The following is a 23,118-nucleotide window of genomic DNA, read 5'->3' on the forward strand; positions in this document are numbered from 1 at the left end:
AACAAAAAGCTACTTCTCGTGTGGTGTGTACTGATTATTGCGACGACCGACGGGTTACCACTTACTACCGCCGTTTATCCGTGCTCAGTTGGATTTCTTCACTTAGAGTAAGACAATCAGAGCACTGGGCTGGGTTTCCGCTCCTTACCAAGAACAAAAAACGCTCACTCGCCGGGACTCACACCAGCTTCTCCGGGCTTAGTTGTATTGCTGCAGTGCGCGCCGAAGCGCTAATCTTCGCGTCGAGATTCGGGAATATTAACTATAGATTCCCGTTGAGCTGCCGCGTGGGCGAAGACGAGCAATGCCCCGAGCAACTGCGTTCGTATGTTCCTTGGGGTCGGCCGACCCATGTTCAACTGCTGCTCATATGAAAGCAGCTTTCAAATCTTTCATTTGAATATTTGCTACAGCGACCGCGGGCAACTCATTTGGTCCGCGTTGGTGACCCCTGTACTAGAGACATTTGAATCGCGAAGCTCGAAGAACATTTTCAAGAATTAATTAAATCCTCGAAAATACTCTATAAATTAAGTTGGTTTACGAAATACTTTTGAGTCCCCTTCGAGCACGCTTCCCGCCCTATTAAGGAATTTGGGGGCGGCAATAATGCAAATCGTTGGGTGCGATAAATCACCCCAATAAAGTTGGGCAATTGGTATATTATGACGTAACAAGCAAATGACGCATGATGTATGAAGAGAGCTGATATCTCATTAGGCCTTTTCATCGCAATCCTTGTATTGTATTCCGATATATCCTTTAAGATTCTAGTCCTAAGAAGCAAGACAAATATAATCGTGAGTAATCGTGATTACTTTTCCAATGTAATCGTAATCGTAATCGACTACTTCCTGATTTTGCTGTAATCGTAATCGTAATCGTAATCGCGTGATTCTGAAGTAATCGTAATCGCAATCGATTACATTCATGAAGTAATCACCCCATGTCTGGAATACACATGCCCTCTTATATTCAACACCAGGGCAGGGTTCGGACACCGCATTAACTCTGAGCTCTCTTTGTTGTTGTGTATAAATATATGTAATCAATCAGAGAGTGAAAATGACGGATTCTGTGGCCCACTAGAAACGTTTTAGAAAGCCATGCGCATCAGGGCTGTTAAAAAAAACTTTTATCCCTGATTTCAGCCGTTCACTGAATGAATTGTCAGGTTACCCTAAAAAAACGCTGCACACAAAATTATATTCAATTCTAACACGTATACGACTCCGCAGATCCAATTAAAAATTTTAATTAATTAGAAATTTTTTTTTTTTAATATTTCAAATTTTTCTGTCGACCCCACGAAATTGTTGAGCTGTCTTCAAAGGCGATGCGAAACAAATTTGAGTCAATTCCAACTAGTAGAAGCGGAGTTATTTGAGTTTTTCGTTGATAATCCAACGATCAAGGATAATACGAGAATTATCAACGAAAAACTCGAATTACTTCGCTTCTACTAGTTGGAATTGACATATATTTTTTGAATCGTCTTTGAAGACAGCTCAACAGTTTCGTGTGGTCGATCGACAGAAAAATTTGAAATTTTTTTTCAAATTTTTCCTAATAAATTAAAGATTTTAATTGAATCTGCGTAGTCGTATACTCGTTAGAATTGAATGAAATTTGGTGTGCAGCGTTTTTTAGGGTAACCTGACAATTTAATCAGTGAACGGCTGGAATCAGGCAAAAAAGTTATTTTTGAACAGCCCTATAACGCATTCATAATTTGTTTGGATTCGTTAGTCAAATTATTTGTAGAGTTTCGGAGACGTACGTTGCCGTTTCCTGTAGTTTATAATACAAAAGTCAATATGCCTATATATTTTGTCATCGTGAAAAGTGTATTGCCCTTTATTACGCAACGACCCCCGAGAAATTATTATTCAGGTACCAAACGAGTACAAATCCTCTAATCCCGAAAATGTTGTTCTGTTTATTCCAATCACAAACTACGTCTTTTCTAAACCGTTTAGAAAGGGTCATATTCGCAGGTAGCACGATGCAAGTTATTTCATTGACACAACTCTTAAAATTTCAGCACAGTCTAGGAATTGTATACAATAAATGGAAATTTTCCTTCCTAATCCATCGTACTTTGGTTCGGGGCACTCTTTCTCATTATATAGCCGTTGAGGAAGTGTGCTAAATAGACCAGGCTGGCTAGTAAATCTTGCCTATAATTGGTTAGTTGGGAAACTCATTGTTTCAGAGCCATCGACTGCTACGGAAAAAGTTGTTACCGATTTTCTGTGGAATGCGCCTTGTACGAACTTAAGCGAGGTTACCGCAGATTCAGATTTCTGATTTTTCGCGCACAAATACCGATAATAATTTACGAATTTTGGGTTGTCGACGTTATTGCCGTAGATGTATCTATGTGTCTGGAGGTTGACACCATCATAGTACCTTAATCTATGATCAATGAAAACGTTATAAAATATACATGAGTAATTGAATATAAATTTGTGAAGCGTATATCATTGATTCTCAATCTTTTTGTCGTGTCGGAGCCCTTTTGGACCGTCAAAGACCCCCGCGGACCCCCACCAGTTATCGATCAAACATTAGCTCAATTATATTATCGTGTAACCGTCATCTTTCTTGTGCGAATATTAACTGTAGGATTGTGCAAATCAGCCACAAAATGACTTTTCTTGCAAATAACATCATACTAAATGTATAAATTGGGCAAAATTTTATTATGTCGAATCGAATTTCGCAGCTGTCTTTATTGTCCTGAAAATCTGCGTCCGCGATTTAATATGAACGAGTCGCGAATATATTTCCACAAAGATAGGTGCTGGGAATGTAATATTAACGCGTAACGATTCCGAAGACACCTTTTGAGTGGTCACAACAGTTATGACACCAAAAAGTTTTTAATTACCTTATATCGTCTAGCCTAGTCATTTCTATCTATAGTTTCATCCAGACGTTATTCTGGAATAGTGGTCATGTATATCACAGAAGAGAGTGAATTTCATAGTGAGGTTTCAATTACTTCATTGGACAGTTTAGGAAAACAATTGGGGAATTTATCTTTCTAACCACCTAAATAAAAACGTCTGTAATTAGCAACATGTTTGTATCAGTAGGCTATTATCAATTTGGCAATAAAAACGGGTTTGCACAGTAGGATATTTTTTATCAAACGACCATTCTAAAGACGTGTGTCCTGAAGTTCTAGCAATTATGAAGCGAGCTGTCTCGCGCTTCCACTAGTATAAAAAATTACAAATTTTATATTATCAATGATTCTACTAATTTAAAGGTTCCGGGGACCACCTCAAAATGCTTCGCGTACCCCGGGGGTTCACGAACCCCCTGCTGGGAACCACTTTCCTATATCGTTGAAATGATTGCTTCGCTATCGCTGAATGTTTATGTTCGGCACGAAAGAGGGATGCAGACAAGTTCTTCTTGCGGTAATATGCTTAGATGTTATTTTGATTGCATTAATTCGTGTTTCCGGTCATACACTGGATCCAGAGGGGGTCCGCAACGAGGTACTTCTACTTTTTTGAAGTACTCAAGTAGTTTTACCCTACTTATGGTTCTTACTCAAGTAAATCTCATTTCCCCTACTATTTGTGATCTTCTTACTTACTACTCGCTGTTTTCAGTTTGTCCAGTAGAAGTAGTGCAATCCTCCGATTCGAAAGAGAGACTGAGGAATTTCGAGGCTATGTTTTCAAAGAGCACCAATTTTTAATTTTCATAAAAGTTAAGTAATGCCCAGAATTTTTATCGCGCTTCCCGCAAAGTAGATATGGAGTGACAAGTATGTTTTCACGAAAGTATTCATGAATAGGCTATAATGTAGGTAGCGGCAGCGTGGCTCCCTCTACTCACACCACAACGTTGCCCATATGAAACAGTTCATCACAGTAAATATGGCTCATCATAACGTTTGAAACTAGTAGTTTCCCAATATAGCATTTACCTATCACATCGTAAACTAGCAGCCCAGCATGACGTGTCCTAATCTGGAGAAGTGGTTTCTGACTTTTTGAGAATGAGACCTGTTTTAGCAGACCGACCACTGTTGAAGCCATCTGGACAAGAGACATGTAACACATTTGCGCTTTTCAGAAGTAGTGTTTGTGGTTCTCTTTTAGTCCGCGTATCATTAGTTTCAATTCCTTTGTCTGGATCTGGAGAACTTACATGTTGAAGTTTAAAAGCAAGTGCAGCAATACCTCTATTTTCCGAAAATAAAATTACACTGTGGTATGGCATCGTTACTATCCGTCATATTTTTTATTAACGCATACTAATCTCGCACCGATACAGCTTCTTGGCATTTCTCTTCGACTAAACTATGGGCCTTGTATTACGGGTGAGGGCGCCGCATCATGACGTTTTTAAAAACGTGGTGTTCGGTAAACAAAGATTAGTGTCCATAGCGATATCTTTTGCATCCCATGATGCGGACGAATGCTTATGCTCTCGAAAATTGATACCTCATGTGATGCATCAATATGAATCAAACTCTCTGCACCTTCCGTATAGCGCGATTTGCAGCTTTTGACAGTCCATGCGAACGTATTATGACCGTTTTCAAAACTACGTACTTACTTGAGTAGATTTTAAGCCAAGAAATTATTCTTCTACTTTAAGCTGTTTAGCTTGCTTTCAAAAAGAGTACTTCTCGTATTTGAGTAGATTTTTTCGTTGCTACATCTACTTCTACTTGAGTAGCCATCTTGACTACTCTGACTACCTGATACCTACCAGCGTTTGATGAGGTGGTTGTTTCGAATTCTCTTGTTGTTGCTTTTTTTGATGCGGACGTAGCAGGGGCAGCAGAAGATTTCGCTGTCGTATATATATACATATTGTAAATTAAATATATATGGTAATGTATATATCAGCACCGAAGCGCAGCGAATACCAATCATACATGCGTAATATTGATCCGATGACAATATCGCTGTTTTGAATGCCCTGAATTAATGACCGCCCTGTGTACTTCCTCACTATTTCATCAACGATATGTTGTTGCTAAAGAAGCAGTTAGACAAATTAAATTTCAAATTCGTTGAATTGTATCAATTACTTTGAGCTTCCCCAGTATTTCTTTAGGAGAGTCACCTTGGTTTCATTCTAATTACTATTGAATATGTAGGCCTATTCGAAATTCGATTTTCCACACATATATTGATTTCTTAGTCAATTACACAAATCCTACTGAACCACATCAAAGTAACCTTACATAAAATATGGCATCAAGGTGAAAACGTGTTTAATCCGTTGTCAGGGAAAATGTGGGTTTCGAAGGTGTAAATTGCATGTATTATATGGAAACGTGGCACAGCTCTAATTCTAATTCTAATCTAATTTGAAAAAATATGTGTCGCTCTAATTCTAATTCGAGTCTAATTCGGAAAATCTGAGAATTATCTACGCCCCGTCACCAGTGGTTGGTTGAGTTGTCGACTTTATTGCTGTGAATGCATCAATGTGTCCGGCGGTTGCCACCGTCATGGTACTTTTATCTATGATCGGTGAAAATGTTGTAAAAATATGCGCGAGTAATTGAATATATATGGAGGTCTATGTAGCCTATAACGTTGAAACGATTGCGTCGGTATCACTGAATGCTGATGTTCAGAGGCAATGTTATATTAGGGTTACCATATTTTTGAAACATAAATTCCGGACGTTCTTTAGCGCCCACTAGCGGATTTCAAAATGAGGTATGAGCACATTGTGGATCAACACGACGTCACACTAGAAAAGCTTTGTCTATCGACTAGAGGTGGTCACGATCCGATCCAGGAGTGTGTGGTTGTGTGTTGTAAGTTGTAACTAGGGCCGAAGTCACATTTTCCAGTCCCCTCGCGCCCAAATAAACACCGATTATGAGCCGATTGTAGGGTAAGCGCAACTTCTGACGGCTTGCTGTATGCATCTGGTCGTTAAATGATTTGAATGAATTATGTCAATAGTATTGGTTCTTTCATAGATTACTATATATTGTCAGAGTTGATGTTTTTGCGACATATACACAGACTCATGATATACATACACACGATCTGAGCACATGATGTGCATATGCCACTGGACAAAAAAGGTGCAGTGTACGGCTTTCTAAGTCTCGCACCGTCTCTCCATGCTATCATAATGCGCCGAGCAGGGAAGTCATGGATACAAGTGTTATTAATCAGGTCTTCGGCCCGACGACCTACCGATCCCACGAACCCACGAACCTACCGATCAAGTAGCCGGACGCGTCACCATTACGCTATCTTGTCTGTTTACGCTATATTGACGCTATCTTGTACATGGCTAAGTCAAATAGTCAAATGTCCAAACAGCCTAAGCCGACTCAATGAATATACCGCTATCTTGTAATTGCAATTACAATTAAACTTATTTCTGTAACTAAATGATATTTTTATTAATTTTTGATCGCAGTTTTTGCGAGGGTGGTAGTCCCCATATTAAAATCAATTTACGCGTTACTAAATCACGCGCAGCGCGAAGAAAAATTTCATGTAGCATAAACTTCCCAAAAATAATATTGTTTATGTTGATTTAGGAAAAAATTATCAGCTTACTTCAAAATTCCGGACATTTAGGCATATTTCAGAAATTCCTCCCGGACGCAGTTTTAACAGTGAAATTCCGGACATGTCCGGGAAATTCCGGACGTATGGCAACCCTATGTTATATCCAGAAAAAATTATTTCAGGTATAATGTACTTAGAGGGTATTTTAATAGCATGAATTCATGTTTCCGGCCCTACAGTAATTCCTACTTGCGTTAGATGAGGTGGTTGATTCGGATTCCCTTGTTATTCCTGCTGCTGTTGATAGGGACGTAGCAGGCGCAGCTGAACTTCTCGCTGTCGTATAGATATACAGATTGTATAATGTATATGCAATGGTAATATATATCTCGACACGGGGGCGCATCGAATACCAAATACCAATCATACTTACGTAATATTACAGTATCGCCGTTTTAAACGTCTTAAACTAATGCTGGCCGCCAGGGACTCTTTTACTTTGTCACCAATGATTTGTTGTTGTTGAAGAGAGAGTTACACAACCGAAAATTCAAATTCGTTGGTTTTCAATAATAACTATGAGTTTCTTCAGTATTTTCCTTCTAAACCGTAGATGAGGGAAAAGCAAAACTTCCCTAACATAATAATGTGGCTAGAAGAGTCTCGTCTACTTCGTGCTAATTACTAGCGAATATTTTATCGAAATTGGATTTTACCATTTATAAATATTGGATTCTTTTGTCAACTACATAATGCCTACGTAACCACATCAAACTAATTGAGATAAAATATTATCATCCGGGTCAAAGCATAGTACGGCACTAGTCTCATGAATAAATATTCAGAATTCTAACCCATTGTCTGGGAAAATGTTTGTTTTGAAGTTGAATAACAAAATTATGATGTTGATGATGTGAAAGTATAGATGCTTTTACGCTTTTCACCAGATGATGTTCCGACTGACAGCGAAATAGGGAAAGGTGCTCATTAGAGTTATGACTTGAAAAAAAAATTCGAAATTTGGTGTGTCCTGTAGTTCAAATTTATGAACTTTTGTGTCCTGATTTGAAGACTCACAAAAGTTAAGACTATGTAAACAAAAATCTCTCGCACAAAAATTTTCCAGTTTTTACTGTATGAAGGATAGACTTTCTTTTGTAGAAACAGACTATATTATATATATATCGACTGATTTGAATTTAACTGACACAATTCCAATTGCGAAGATTTAAAATAGTATTTCGGTAAATTGTGATTGCCCAGATTGAATTAATCCTATCGTGTTCTTGTTTACAGTGAAAAATAAATAATTACTAAATAATTAATAATTTCAATTTTAGCTGCAGACTGTATATATCGTATAATTTTAATTGGTCTGACACAAATCACACTGAGTGCTCGTAATGGCCAAAGTAGAACAACTCAATATATTTTCAGCGGTCTAGAAAACTGATTAGAGGAATATGATGCATAGGAAAATTTGAAAATGTCATTATCATATGAGACACAGCATCTGTTGATACTGGACGGCGGAATGGCGTTGTTCTGAAACTGCAAAATGCAATGATGGGCAGGGGTTTAGATAAACCACAATATCTATTGGTTGCCAACATCATATTATTAAGTCTTGAAGCATATATTAGAATTCTTCAATCCCACGTCCTCAACAAACCCAACACTCAGCTACAAATTTGGAGATGATGTGGTAAAACACTATACGAATACTTGGTACAATCCACCAAGCCAAAAACCGAAGATGGAGGGATGATTTTAAGTTTATCTTTGAGCTGTGCAGAGCATGCCGCTCTTGCAAAGGAAATAATAGCTTACCACTTTTCAAATGGCATATACTTTCATCTCTACGCAATGCGAGATGAAGCTCAAGGGCCATGATTGTGTACTGGAGAGTAACTCCGGAGATATCATGCTTATTCAATGTATCGTGATTATCGGTCAAGGTGTGGGATATCTGTTTTATCGGTATCGACCAATAAATTCAATATCTGTCGGGCTCAAAAATATAACAAAGATTATTTGCTACTATCTTTGAGCTCGAATGTCCTGCCGCAATAAAGTGCCTTAAAACACCGTCGGAAGTTGGATAAGTCCGATGCAGATGTCCCCGGCAGTAACGTAATTACGGAAAGGGAAGTCAAATTGATGGAAGAACTTTACCAGAAGTGCTAAAGGACAAATATTTGAAGATTGAATTTGTAGAAAAGAAAAACCTTTGAATTGTAAATTTTTTCTATATTTGGACCAATGTCGAAAATTGAAGTTGGTTTGCGCGGGACATTTTTTACCATTTGAACAAAACAATTATAATTTTATTAATTTATAACAAAATGTTCATTAATTCCTGCTACAGGCTTTTTTCATGTCATAGCCCTAGTGCTCATACCGCTAGTTGGCGATGCCGTTGATATGAATTCTGTGTATTCTTGCTTTCCCGACGCGGTTCCAGATGTTGTGAAAGTATTTCCTGAGTTGAAAAAGCGAAGTAGACCTTTAACTATTCGGTTCCATTGAATACATGATGGTTTGTGATGTCACAGAAATCTCACCAATTGTGGCCAATGTTGTTGATTCGTATTCTGTGGTCGCTTGGTTTGATGAAGACGTGACAGACACATGGATCGTCTTTCCTGTGATGGAAGCACATTTTAAATCAACTCATCAATTAATAGTTTTTTGTTGAAAATAATGGTTTACTCGAATAACCATAGTACTGTCGTGAACAGCTCTGTTTTAGGGATTTTGAAGACGAAATAGAATATACACATCGATGCAATTAATAATTTTTATATTATGGAATAAAAGTACACCCAGATAATGAGACTCTTAGCATTCGGTAATAGGGCTGACCATCTTTGAGTACGTTAAGACAGGGTGAGCGACATAATTTCTTCCAGCAATGAGGTCAAAACTTACTTGGAAACAAGCGGCACAAAACAATGCTTGATTGTTATTGACTTGTACCGGTAATATGATCATTACAAACCTCCTGTCAACCGCAACCAAAGAACGCAGTAGTTCAAGCGCCATAAAGCCATAATGTGACATCTAACGTTCTCATATTTTGATAATAAATACGTAACAGCGCTTTCTGTATCGAATATGCATTAAAATCTTATATTTGAGGAAAAAGGGAAAAAAGTGCAACCCACATTAGACTAATATACATGATATATCATACAGAATGCAATAATGGGAGTCACTAAAACATACATACAAACACGTCGATAAATGCATGTAAAGGATGTATACAAGGAAAAAATAAATTAGTTGCAACTACGAAGAATGGCCAAATAACCATCATTGGCTAGTAATACGTTTTAATGGAAAACATCATAGTAGTTTTTTTTACCTATTACAGATGAACGTTTCAAGTTATATTCGTATATATGAATATATAGCCCAGAGAAAAAAAACTTTGATTGGGAATCTTTTGATACTTCGGTTAAATTTATTGTTGGAGTAGACTACATGTGATTCCTGTGGGATTAGAAACGATAGCGTTGTATATTATTGATATCAACAATTTATGTTCGAGGTAATATAATAATTCCTACCAGCAGTAGATGAACTGGTTGGTTCGGCTTCGCTTTTTGCTGTTGCTGATGAGGATGTAGAAAACGTGGCGGCACCTATTGCTGTCGTATAGATATTCAAATTTGATATTTAATATATGACCATATATACTCCAGTACAGGCGAGCAACTAATATCATAATCATACCCTCGAAATTTTGTTTCATGACAATATCCCACTAACATAACAATAAACTGCTTAGATTAATATCCGCCAAAGAGAGTTTCTTAATGTATCACAAATGATATGTTGTCGCGAAAGAGACAGTTACACACTAGCTTGGACTAATTGGAATTTTTGCCTATTAATACAATGCACGTTAACTCATCGACATAACTCTAAAATTTTCAGCACAATCAAGGAATGAGATAAAAATAAATGGAGATTTCCCTCTCGAAACCGTCGTACTTTGGATTGATGCATTAGGCATTTAAAACTTCGTTCTCATTCTATAGCTGTTCAAGAACTGCGCTTAATAGACCGCACTGGCATATAATTCTTGTCGTTAATTCGTTAGTTCGAAGAGTCATTGTTACATGGGAATGAACTGCAACAATGAGATTGATTAACGATTTCCTATTGAATCCCCCTTGTACGAACTGAAATAACGTTCCGATATATGCTTTTCGCGCGCAACAGGTAGCCTAATAGTACAGGTAATTATTTACGAATTTTCCAAACAGAGTTCCATAGCGCAACGAATCCTCACCAATGGTTGATTGTATTTTCGACTTTAAAACAGTGAATGCATCAATGTGCCCGGAGGTTCTCACCATCATAGTACTTTTATCTATGATCAATAAAATCGTGATAACTATATGCGTGAATAGTTAAATATACATGTATATCGTATACAGTGGCGGCTCGTCCTATAGGGCAACTGGGGCATTGCCCCACCTAAAATTCGGTTAAATAACAATAATGTATCATTTATAGACGCACAGCAATCAATATATACCAAAATCACAGCGAAAATCGCATTCTTCTTGTGCTTTCGCTTATAAATGCCCATATATAGCGAAGTCTGTGCGAAAATCGAATTCTCTTCCGCGTTTTCGCTTTGCGAATGGCTAGCCGGGGCATGCCCCGGTAGCGCTCAAAACAAGCTTTCACTGTCTATTATCTCAAAGCCGCGCACAATAAAGAAACAATGATTTAATCTCTCCTATTCATAAAATTACCGAGCAGGTAGGGCAGCATAGGCTCGTTGCCCCTAAGGTGTGATGTAACAATCGTATCTATATCTGAACTCGGTTACCGTCATATGCGTGGAGTCGGTCTTTGCTGGTATAGGTCCATTTTGACGGTGCTTCACACCATGATAATCAGGCCGTGTTATTTTTGGCATTTCAGGAGCTAGATGCCAAAACTGCCAAAAATAAAAATTTGAAAATGCCAAAAATAACACGGCGTGCCAAATAGTGTATTTCGTTCATGGTGCTGTGTTAGCAGGACCGCGTTACAAGCGAGAAGAGCGTTTGTGAAAGGCAGGTTTTTTAATCTGGGTCCAGCCCACTCATTAGGGGTGAAAGCATGGTGTCCTAAATGGTTTGGGCAAAGCGAGATTGAACGGCTGACTGCATTTGGTTTGCGTCATACTTTCCATTTGTCCAAAGGCAATTTTACAACCATTTTTGACCGGCTTGTCGAGCACTAAATTTGATAAAAACGGGTATCAATGAGAAGCTGCCGCAATACTGATTTTTAAAATCTAAATTATATTCTGCTCATGGAACTGGAACCCCAAAAATCAACCACGATTTTTGCATTGTGATCGAGTTGAACATTGTGACGCAACAAACTGTCTGGCTATTTCTGAGCTGCATAGTCTCGTTTTGCCAGACAGTCTTGTCGCGTCAATGTTTTTAAACAAGGTAACCTTCCCAGGACTCCTCCATGCGAGTTGGTAATATTAAAGCCACCTGAAGTGACAAAAGTCCTCCGAAAATATATCGCTAGACAGAAGGAGAAATGATAGTCGGGCTACTAAATAGAATGTGTTGAGCGACAACACAGGAAACTCCTGGAAAAGGATCGGGAAGAAAATTCTTTCCGCGATGAGATCGATGGCACTGGCGAAGTGATCTCTTTTCATGATGCATGGAAGCGGGTTCGGCCCTCCAAAGATTTTAAAGCTCTGAAAACCTTTTGTGGATGACTGGCAACATTATTTACCTCAACGGCTACTGTTGAAGCCGATATTTCCCAGATTCGCTAGGCGAGAAATTAATTTAGGAGAAACTTAGCTGTAAGCTTAGTTTGGAAGCACTGTTACAGTTCAACGATTTAAGTCTATTCAACAGCTGTAACAATCAGCTGTTGAGCGTGTTTGTTAGGCTTTTCTTTTTTTTTTCGGCTTATTGGCACCGATTCCGATGGATAGCCTACTGCACATTTTGTGGTTTCGTTTGATATTAATAACCTATGAAATCGTTAGGTTTTTTTCTTCTTCTTATTGTTTGTTGGCACTGATTATACGTGGATGCTGCACATTTCGTGGTGTCTTTTGACAAACTAGCCCAAACAAAGCGTTTTTGTGACTAATTCGAGGCTGAAACTATCTATTTAGAGTAGGGTTGCCATACGTCCGGAATTTCCCGGACATGTCCGGAATTTCACTGAAAAATCTGCGTCCGGGAGGAATTTCTAAAATATGCCGAAATGTCCGGAATTTTGAAGGCTTGAAGCAGGCTCAAAAGTTTTTCGTAAATCAACATAAACAATATTATTTTCAAGCAGATTTATGCTATTCAAAATTGTTCTTCGCGGCGCGGGCGAGTTAATGCAGCGTATAATGATATTAGTATGGGCTCCAGGCACCAACCACCCTCGCCAAAAAATGCAATCAAAATAAATATAAATAACCATCATTTACTGAAATAAGTCTGATTGTAATCGCAATTATAAGCTAACGGTATATTCCTAGAGTTGGTTAAGGCCGATTGGATGCTTCAATCACAGACAGTGGCTCCAAATCTTGGGGTCGTCCGCCTTTAGCTGGAGATCGCGATGATGTTGGACGTAATCAGCTTCCTAGGCCGTGAGTAAGTTTGGGCAAGCTGAATTTTTTTAGTAATCAGCAAGTTTTGAGCTTTGCCACGGAACATTTTCAAGTGGGAAATGAGGTCGCGAGCATAAAAGGCTGGAAATCACCGGATGTGCAACCTGCTGGTGCATTTTATAGTTGCCTAATATATCGAAGAATCAATATTATTGACAGAATTCATACATAAAATTTAACAGCCAAATGCATATAGTAAGTGCCCAACAAGTTATATCGACTACCCTATGGTGGGCCCAAGATCAGTGCTTTTTGGGCGGAAGGGGGGGGGGGAGAAAAAATGTTGTTTCGGACCTGATTAAAACTAGGCTTACCATATTTTGGAAATCTAAAAAGAGGACACTTTTTCAGAAATTTGAGACTTGAAAAACTGGAGTAGAATTCTCAAACAGGTCATCACTTCGCGCTCAGAGCTCAAAATAGCGTTTTTTTCTCCGCATTGCTAGGTGGATGACTAAAAAAAAAAGGTCATCTTTCTGCTCGGAGATCAATATAGCGTTTTTCGCTCCGAAATACCCTCCGGAGCGTCACTTCTGTACCAATTTACGGCATAACACTCGCAATTTGCTCTAAATCTGACCTAAATTTTCAAAAAAGAGGACAAAAGGCCGTCCTACGAGAACACTTTCAAAAAAGTCAAAAAAGAGGACAAATCCTCTTAAAAGAGGACGTATGGTAAGCCTAATTAAAACACATAAACAGATAGCCGCACCGACGTAGCTGTATAGCAGGGCTGTCAAACACAAACCTGACAGGCCAAACACGGCCCGCCAGATGATTTCATCCGGCCCGTGGAGGAATCTATTGCAAACCCTAGCAAGTAGCAATCACCAGAGCTCACATTACAGATGGCCCAATTCATGACCTATGCTCCACTTCATTCCCGTATAGTGTATGCAGTAGATGAGCAATGCTTTGCTAGTGTGACGTCATATTGACGGTCAATGTGTTACACATCATTTTAAAATCCGCTAGTGGGCGCTAAAAAGTGTCCGGAATTTGCTTCACAAAAATATGGCAACCCTAATTTAGAGGACGATGCCAAAACTGCCAAAAATAAAAATCGAAAAATGCCAAAAATAAGTTATTTTTGGCAGTTTCGGCATATGCCAAAAATAACACGGCCTGATGATAATTCTTGAAACTTGGTGTGTTCTGTCGTGATGGTGGTATTTAACACTGCCCCAAGTTTCAGGGTTGGTACTTAAAGATTAGGGCAGTAATTACGTTTCCGAAATTGAGTGTGTGCTGATCCGTCATGTATCGCAAACAGATTTTACTCATAAGCCGGTATTGGTGTCCATTGATTTTGACGATGTTCCATACCGAGATCGGTAATGACATATGGCACGGTAACTCTTAATGTTAGTATCGAATGCTGTACCAAGTTTTAAGTTTGTCACTGAACTGAATTAGTGGTAATTTCGTTTCCTAAGTCGAGTGACAGCTGACTCGTCATTTATCGCGAACAGATTTTACGCAAAGCCGGTATTGGTCTCTATTGATCTTACCGATGCTCCTTACCTAGATCCGTCATGAGTAGGGCGTTTTTTTTTTTGACATGTCAAAATTTGTCAAAATTTTGTCAAAATTGTAGCGTTAGGTCAAAATTTGTCAAAATTGTTCATAAAGTCAAAATTTTTTTGACGTCTTTATTTCGTTTGTATCATAGATTTTGCAGTGTCTGTGAACGTATCATTTGATATTTTACAGCTTGTAGTCTACTTTATAGGCCTACTGTTGTACACGGCGCATTGTCTGCTCAATGAGCAGTGCTCATACTGAATCATCAACGGTCAATGGTCAACGTACCGCAATATCCTAACTGGGGCATCATTCTTATATTGAGAAGCGCATGATGAAAAATTGTAATAGACAACATTGTCAGAATGAAGCAACACCACCAGTAGTGTATGCACATTGCACAACTTGAGTGTTGTCAGCCAACTGCTGCTGTTGAACGTCCTTGGCAAGTAAGGACATGCACTTTTTACACAAGAATATAGGAAAGTATCTCTCGTTGTACTACAATTTTTTTTAATTATTTCCGCCATAATACGTATTGCAACCACTGGAATTCTTCATAGAGCCAGATTTCGGTAAAATATTGTTTTTTATATGTACAAAGTCGCCTGTTTCTAAGCCAAAAACGTTTTTTCAGGCCAAACTACTTCGTTGGGACAGCCAGTTACAACTGGAAATGTAGATAACTGGTACAATTTTGACATTATTTGGGAAAACACATAATTTGCATACGTTAGGTCAAAATTTGGTCGAAATTCAGTTTTTTTAGGTCAAAAAAAGTCAAAATTTTGATTTTTTAGGTCAAAATTTTCTTTTTTTAGGTCAAAAAAAATTCCGCCCTAGTCATGAGCTTTTGCACGGTATGTCTTGATTTTAGTATCGAACGCTGTGCCAAGTATCAAGGTTGACACTCAATGATTAGGGCAGTAATTTCGTTATCGAGGTCGAGTATGGTAGTGATGTGCGCCGATCTGACACTAAGCCTACCTAACGCATTGCGGATTTCACGCAAAAGTCGGTAACGTTAACTGTGTTCAATACTGAGATAGGTGATGAGACGATGATATCATGAAACAGTTTACTAACATTCTCGTTTTGCATTCAAATACTTACTTTTATTTTATATTCTCCAATGTCAATTTCACCGTGTAATTGTGGTCTTCAAGCCATTGGCTTACAACCCCCTGTCATGCGCGAAAGCTATTTCGTTTTCGATGACGGCTATCAGCTGATCTGATCACTTGTTCAGCCTTTTCCTCAGTAAATTTTACGCAAATTCGGTGTTGGTCTGTTCCGAACAGGCTGTTCGTATTAATTTTGACAGTAGGCTACCATACCGAAAAGGGTCATGAGGCTACTTCTCGATGATGTCATGTAACAGTGTACTAAGTTTACAGCTTTCATTCACGTATTTATTCGGTAATACATTTTTCAATGCCGATTTAGCAGCAGGCTTCTAGACAGTAAGCCATTTGTGTTAGCCTATGTCACAGTCTCCAGTTTCAAGGCCAAAGTCTCCTATGTTGTTCCGAGACCGTAATTCCGAGGCTGCTTTCGTCTTACTTCTTCGAATTTAAAATGATGTGTTGGATTCAATATGGCAGGTCCAATCTATGAGATAACAATGGCGTTTGTGTCTGAACTCGTTGACTTTTGCGGTTAGGCTATATAGTAGGGTTGTCCATAATTTGGAAAATCTTACAAATCCTCGGTTGTAATGTCTTATTCGATAGATTATTGATAAAAAACGACACTGAGCCTGAAAGAAGCTCACAGAAAGGCCGTTAAGATTTCGTGCAAAGCGTTTGAAAGTAGCTGCCGTAGAATGGGCGTGCCACCGACCATAGAACGGCGAGAAGACTAGTAATCAAGAAACCACGACTCTTGATTGGATAATCGGCTATGCTTCAATGACCACGTCAGCAGCAGCTTGCTGATTAGGTGAACAAGGAGTCTGCTACTGGCAGCGATTCTGAAAGCGCATTGTATGTAGGTTGACAGATAATGATTTTGGATTGATTCAAGGTATCTTGAGGTACGAAATACATGATGTACAAACAACAGCTGCTTCACAAAAACGTCTAAAGCATGACCGCTTCATTGTGAAGGAAACCGCTGTAGCCTATATGCCTTGTTTTCAACGAGGGAAAGCATAGGCGCTTATGCAAGTGGCAATGGATTCCTAGTTTCAGAAGTAATATATCATTATTGAATACAAAGATGAAGCTTAACAATGACACTATAAGTTAGGTGATCTTATTGGGCTCAGGTTGCAGTACATAGTTGAAGTTTTGAATGCTCTAGCGATCGGCTGAATCAGACGGTTAGGCTTAGCACTCATCAGATGTTTGCGGCAAATTGAATTCAATTGTAAATGTTTTCAAAGTCCCTAATGATGTCGCGGAAACGAGGTTTAAATGCAAGCACAGGCCCTGCTTGATACGATATGCAAACTATGTTGGATACTATGCACTATGCAGCATTGTCTGTGTTTACCTTTACAACCCTTTTCTGCGCGATTATTAAGGAATTTGACATATCATATCCAGCATATTATGTGCTTACTTACGCCTCTTTTCTGCGTCATCATCAAGGACTCTGACAACACTTGCAAGTGAATACAGTTTGATGCAAGCATCTGGCAAGTGCCAAGCATAACCCGCTGATTCAGCCGACCCTTAGAGCTTTCAAAACTTCAACTATGTACTACAACCTGAGCGCAATGAGATCACACAAACTATAGTGTCATTGTTAAGCTTTATCTTTGTATTCAATAATGATATATTATTTCTGAAACTAGGAATCCGTCGCCACTTGCATAAGCGCCTATGCTTTCCCTCGTTGAAAACAAGGCATATAGGCTACGGCGGTTTCTTTCACAATATAGCAGTCATGCTTTAGACGTTTTTGTGAAGCAGCTGTTGTTTGTTCATCATGTATTTCGTACCTCAACATACCCTTAATCAATCCTAAATCATTATCTGTCAACCTACATACAATGCGCTTTCAGAATCGCCGCCAGTAGCAGACTCCTTGTTCACCTAATCAGCAAGCTGCTGCTGACGTGGTCATTGAAGCATAGCCGATTATCCAATCAAGAGCCGTGGTTTCTTGATTACTAGTCTTCTCGCCGTTCTATGGTCGTGGCACGCCCATTCTTCGGCAGCTACTTTCAAACGCTTTGCACGAAATCTTAACGGCCTTTCTGTGAGCTTCTTTCAGGCTCAGTGTCGTTTTTTATCAATAATCTATCGAATAAGACATTACAACCGAGGATTTGTAAGATTTTCCAAATTATGGACAACCCTACTATATAGGTTATAGTCTTATGTCTGCAGATTGTTAGCCAGCGGTCAATTGCGAACATGAATCGTGTTGAATTTCTGCTCCTTACGCCGTTTATGCAGTTTCCTTCAGAGCAATAATTAGAGGTAAAGAGTCACGGTCCTTATCAGCCTAAAAATTGTCCATTGATCTAATTATACGCGGGTGGAAAGCGCACTCTTACCTTTTTCCCAACATATTTCGAGAAAAATGAAGGGCTGAGGTATAAGCGAGGATAAGGACGCCTTGTTACACACTTTTACACTGCTGGTGCCAGAGGCAGTTTATCTAGTTGGAACAAATTGGGTATCGTGATCTGAATCATGTGGTCTCTACTTCAAACGGTGTCTCGATATTACCCGATCGTCGACATTACTCGGTTAGAGTTGACTGGCTTATATTCCAATGCATCTTTTTTTCGAAGTAGTAACCAGTGGTGAACTTTAAAATTTCTGTAGTTGAAAAATCGCTTTCTATCAACTTTGCTGCAGTAACTGGCTTTTTTAATATCATGTTGGCCACTCCGATTTCATCCGAAGAATCCAAGCGTGGTTTCAGCACATTAAAACGCATCGAGACTTCTCTTAGAATCGGGATGTGTAAAGATATAGGCTCGATGAGTTATAGTAGATGTGCTCAGGATTCTCAGCGCTGTCATTATGGGTATTCCAGATATCAATGAATTGGTCATTGAACATCTTGCAACTATGAAATCACGCCGCGCGCAATACGCCTACTGATACAAACGTTAAAATATGCAGGTATGAACTACTGTACTTCATATTTTCTTCCGAATAATTTGAAGAGTGTCAGCTCGAAAAGCTTCGGGTTTTAATATATTTCTGTCATGAATATATTAATAAAATTTGAAATGCGTAAGCCTAGTTAACCATGCCTAATATCTATTCACCATACAAACTGTGTGTGACGACCACGAAGTCACATTTTCACGTCGGAATACACTATTGTGACGTCATTTAGACTATTACCATCACATGCACCCCTTGCCCCACCACCCGATATTGTCACGAGCCGCCACTGATCGTATATAACCTATATCGTTAAAATGATTTCTTCGGTATCATGGGATGCTTATTTTCAGGAGGAATTTTAGATGCAGAAAACTTATTCATGTGGTAATATACTTCGAAGTTATCCTTGATAGCATGAAGTCATGTTTCCGGTCACACGGTTATTCCTACCAGAGTATAATGAGGTGGTTGATTCGGATTCTCTTGTTGTTGCTGCTGTTGATGAGGACGTAATAGGCGCAGAAAAAATTCTCGCTGTCGTACAGATATATCAATTGTATATTCAATATATCATAATATGTATCCCAGCACAGGGGTGTAGCGAATACCAATCATAGTTAAGTAATATTGATCCGAATGCAGTATCACTAGGGTTGGATTTAAAACAAAAATAAATTTAAAACAAACATTTTTTTTTAATTTTAGTTTTTTTTAGCCATGACGTCACGAATATTTAAATGTAACGTCGCATTGGTTTGGCATAGACAAGGGTAAATATGGCTTCTTCGACGGAAAGGGATTTCGACCACTGTCAAAAATAGAACAAAAATATCTTTCGCCAGTACTATATCGTTATGCATCATTTTTACGGTCGGCGGTCATTATCATCAGAACACCCATTCCATACCAATGATTTATATCTACGTGCTGTAACTGATTAATCGACGACGATTTCGAGGGTTCCAGCCACCCCACATCGCATGCTTCGACTATTTTGGGTGCAAATCGTTCGTAGGCTCATACTATATGCTTTTTCGGACGCATTTACACAAGTATGACACAATCAAAAAACGTCGTTTGAAAAAACAAAACAATATTTTTTCAAAATGGCCCTTGTTTAAAACACTGTTTAAATTGTTCAAAACATGTTTTAAACAAAGTGTTCTGACACACCGTTTGTTTTGAATGCAACCCTAAGTATCACCATTTTAAACGTCTTAAACTAATGCTGGCCGCCAGGTATACTTTTTTACTACGTCATCATTGATTTGTTGTTCATGAAGAGACAGTTAGACAACTGAAAATTCGTTGGATTTTAGCAATTACTACGAGTTTCTCCAGTATTTTCTTCTAAACTGTAGATGAGGGGAAAGCAAAAACTTCCCCAACATATTAATGTGACTAGAAGAGTCTCCTCTATTTCATGCATATTACTAGCGACTATTACCCGAAATTCGATTTTACCGTACACATATTGCATTCTTTGTCAATTATATATTGCCTACGGAACTACATCAAACCAACTTTACATGAAATATTTGGATCAGGGTAATAACGAAGTACGGCACTGGTCTTATGAATAGATATCCAGTATTCCAACCCATTGTCAGGGAAAATGTGGGTTTTGAAGTTGAATAATCAGATGATGATGATGATGTGAGACTGGATGGATTTACTTATTTGATCTCATGATTTTCATATAGAAAACGAAATAGGAAAAGTGCTCATACCGCTAGTTGGCGACGTTGTTGATTTGAATTCTGTGTATTCTTCCTTTTCCGATGAGGTTCCAGATGTAGTGAAAGTATTAACTGAGTTGAGAAAGCGAAGTAGACATTTAACTATTCGGTTCCATTGATTATATGAAGGTGCGTGATGTCACCGAAATCTTACCAATGGTGGCCGATGTGGTTGAGTCGTATTCTGGGGTCGCTTGGAGAGATGAAGACGTGACAGACACATTGTTCGTTTTTCCTGTAATAGAAACAGTTTTTAACAAACTCATCAACTGATAGTTTTTAGTTGGAAACAATCTTTTACTCGAATACCAATAGTGCAGCGGTAAACAGTTTTGTTCTAAGCGACGTTGAAGACGACGTCGAAAACCCACATCGATGCAATTGCTTATTATCATAATCCGTATATTACTGAAGAAATTTAGCCCCAGATAATGAGACTCTCAGCATTCGTTTATAGCAGTGGTTCTCAACCTTTTTTGACACGCGCCCCCCTTGGAGATGGTCAAAAAATTCGCGCCCCCCTGACCCCCTTGCATTTATCGTCATGTCAAAAAGAGCACATCATCTAATACAGAGGTGGGCAACGTTTTTGATAATCATGGCCGCATTTCGATTTCTTATGTAGCGTAAGGCCGCATTCCAGGGCATAGCCGCAATGAACGATCTGGACGCAAAATACCTATGGTAAACTGTCCATATCCATTCCCGGTGAACTCCGGACATCTACTTTTCACAATGGCCTATTGTACGCACCGAAATCGCGAGTGGTAATGTTATGAATAGTTGCCGGGAGGTGCATATTGTCGCGCGGCGCGCGAAAATTTTTCAGGGCCGCGAACGAATTGTTATTTCTTGCCAGTTCCCACTCCTGCTCAGATTAAGAAGGGCGCTACTGCATTAAAATCGAAAAATGAAGTCTTGTGGAATTGCGCAGAGGGCGAAGAAAATTTCAAGATTAATTAAAATCTCTCGAAAATGCGGGAGTGAATTCGTAATTGCAATTTGCATGTCTACGGCCGCCAACACATACTAATTGAAATAGGCGTCGACGGCCGCTCCAATTCCCCTCTACGGCCGCAGGCTGCCCACCCCTGATCTAATAGTATACATAAGGTCTATCTTACGCCAATTTTGAATCTGCATTCCAGTTGTTGAGTCTTTTACATTGCTGACAAATTTCTCCAAACTTGTTTGAAAATAACAAAAAAAACATTGAACAAGACATCCATTAATTAATTTCATGGTAGGTCACCCCGAGACTAATCCTGATGCTGGTAGTGAGTACAGAGAGCAAGGCGTCGTTCCGTCCTGCCAGGCTAATTTTGATCAGTTTTGGAAATTAATTAAATTGTATTGATTTAGAGTAGCCTAATTGAGGGCGAAACCGGGCAACCTATGTTGCATCTAAGTCTGTCTTAGGCAGTGCAGTTCGCAAGCTACTAACAAGAGCTGCCCGGCGCGACAAGCTTTAGGCTACTGTCAAAGCTATGAAGCAATAAATGACTTACACGTGGGAATTGCTCTCTATATCTCGAAAGAATTTCAAAAACTTGCTCAAATGAAGTTGAAATCAGACTATACTCCGTTGAGCGCGGTTGCTAGAGTTTGTATTTTGCAAACTTTCTTGAATATGGAATAAATTTCATCTTCATTAATCGTCTTCTCATAATGGATGTGAAACACATGTTCAGACACGGACAATTTATACTGACTTTGTCAATTTCTCGCGCCCCCCCTATACTGACTTCGTCAATTTTTCGCGCCCCCCCTGAGAGCCTCCCGCGCCCCCCAAGGGGGGCGCGCCCCCCAGGATGAGAACCCCTGGTTTATAGGGTTGTCCATCTTTGAATACGTTAAGAGGGAGAGAGAGACATAATTAGCCTACTTCAACCAATGAGATCAAAACATAAATGGAAATATGCGACACACAGCAATGCTTGATAGGTATTGACTTATACCGGTGATATGATCATTACGATCTTTCTGTCAACCGGAACCGGAATACGAGGTTTTTCAAACGTCATAAAGCCATAATGTGACATATGGCATTCATAGGGTTTTATCAATATATTCGTGATACAGATTTCTGTACCGAAAGAGCACTAAATATTATTTATAGGGAAAAAAGGAACATAAAGTGCTATCCAAATAATACTAATATAGATGATACATCATACAACATTCAATAATACCAGTCGCTGAAAACATACATACAAACACGTCGATTTAAAAATGTATACAAGGAATAAATAAATTAGATTAAACTATATATGAAGAATGGACAGATACCAATCATTGGCCTGTAATTGCTTTGGGTGTTGCAGAAATCAGAGTAGTTACACAAATGATATATAGACGGCTAAAGATATATTCCCATTTATCCGAACAATACTGTATGAAAGGTATACTGGTACTTGGTGAAGCTGTTGAATTATTTCCTTCCGATCCTTCCTTGCGAGAAGAGACTGAAGACGTGATAAGAGTATCTGCTGCGATAAGAAAGTGTAAGAGACAGATAAACATAAGTTTTGTCCTCTTGATTTGATCACGGCGTGTGACATTATCTGGGAGATCTTGCCCGGGAACTCTTACCAGCGGTCGTCGTT

General features: G+C 38.9%; 2 protein-coding genes across 26 annotated transcripts in view; one reads left to right on the plus strand and one right to left on the minus strand.

Moving 5' to 3' along the window:
• LOC145436173 (uncharacterized) overlaps positions 1-23,118 on the plus strand; it is a 297,258-nt gene that overhangs the window by 129,015 nt on the left and 145,125 nt on the right. The window lies entirely within an intron of this gene.
• Positions 1-23,118, minus strand: part of LOC145436166 (uncharacterized) — an 86,464-nt gene that overhangs the window by 23,738 nt on the left and 39,608 nt on the right. For all 25 annotated transcript variants that reach the window (XM_080313464.1, XM_080313469.1, XM_080313471.1 and 22 more), the window contains exons 28-36: positions 22,921-23,001; positions 20,667-20,747; positions 20,504-20,584; positions 10,822-10,902; positions 10,094-10,174; positions 9,086-9,166; positions 8,923-9,003; positions 6,771-6,857; positions 4,741-4,824 (exon numbers count right to left, since the gene is read on the minus strand). In XM_080313464.1, the coding sequence (XP_080169590.1) occupies positions 4,741-4,824; positions 6,771-6,857; positions 8,923-9,003; positions 9,086-9,166; positions 10,094-10,174; positions 10,822-10,902; positions 20,504-20,584; positions 20,667-20,747; positions 22,921-23,001 (738 nt within the window). The remainder of the gene's footprint in view (positions 1-4,740; positions 4,825-6,770; positions 6,858-8,922; positions 9,004-9,085; positions 9,167-10,093; positions 10,175-10,821; positions 10,903-20,503; positions 20,585-20,666; positions 20,748-22,920; positions 23,002-23,118) is intronic.

This window comes from Botryllus schlosseri, chromosome 3, assembly GCF_051294905.1.
Source record: "Botryllus schlosseri isolate E-star chromosome 3, Bs_hap1, whole genome shotgun sequence".
Lineage (NCBI taxonomy): Eukaryota > Metazoa > Chordata > Ascidiacea > Stolidobranchia > Styelidae > Botryllus > Botryllus schlosseri.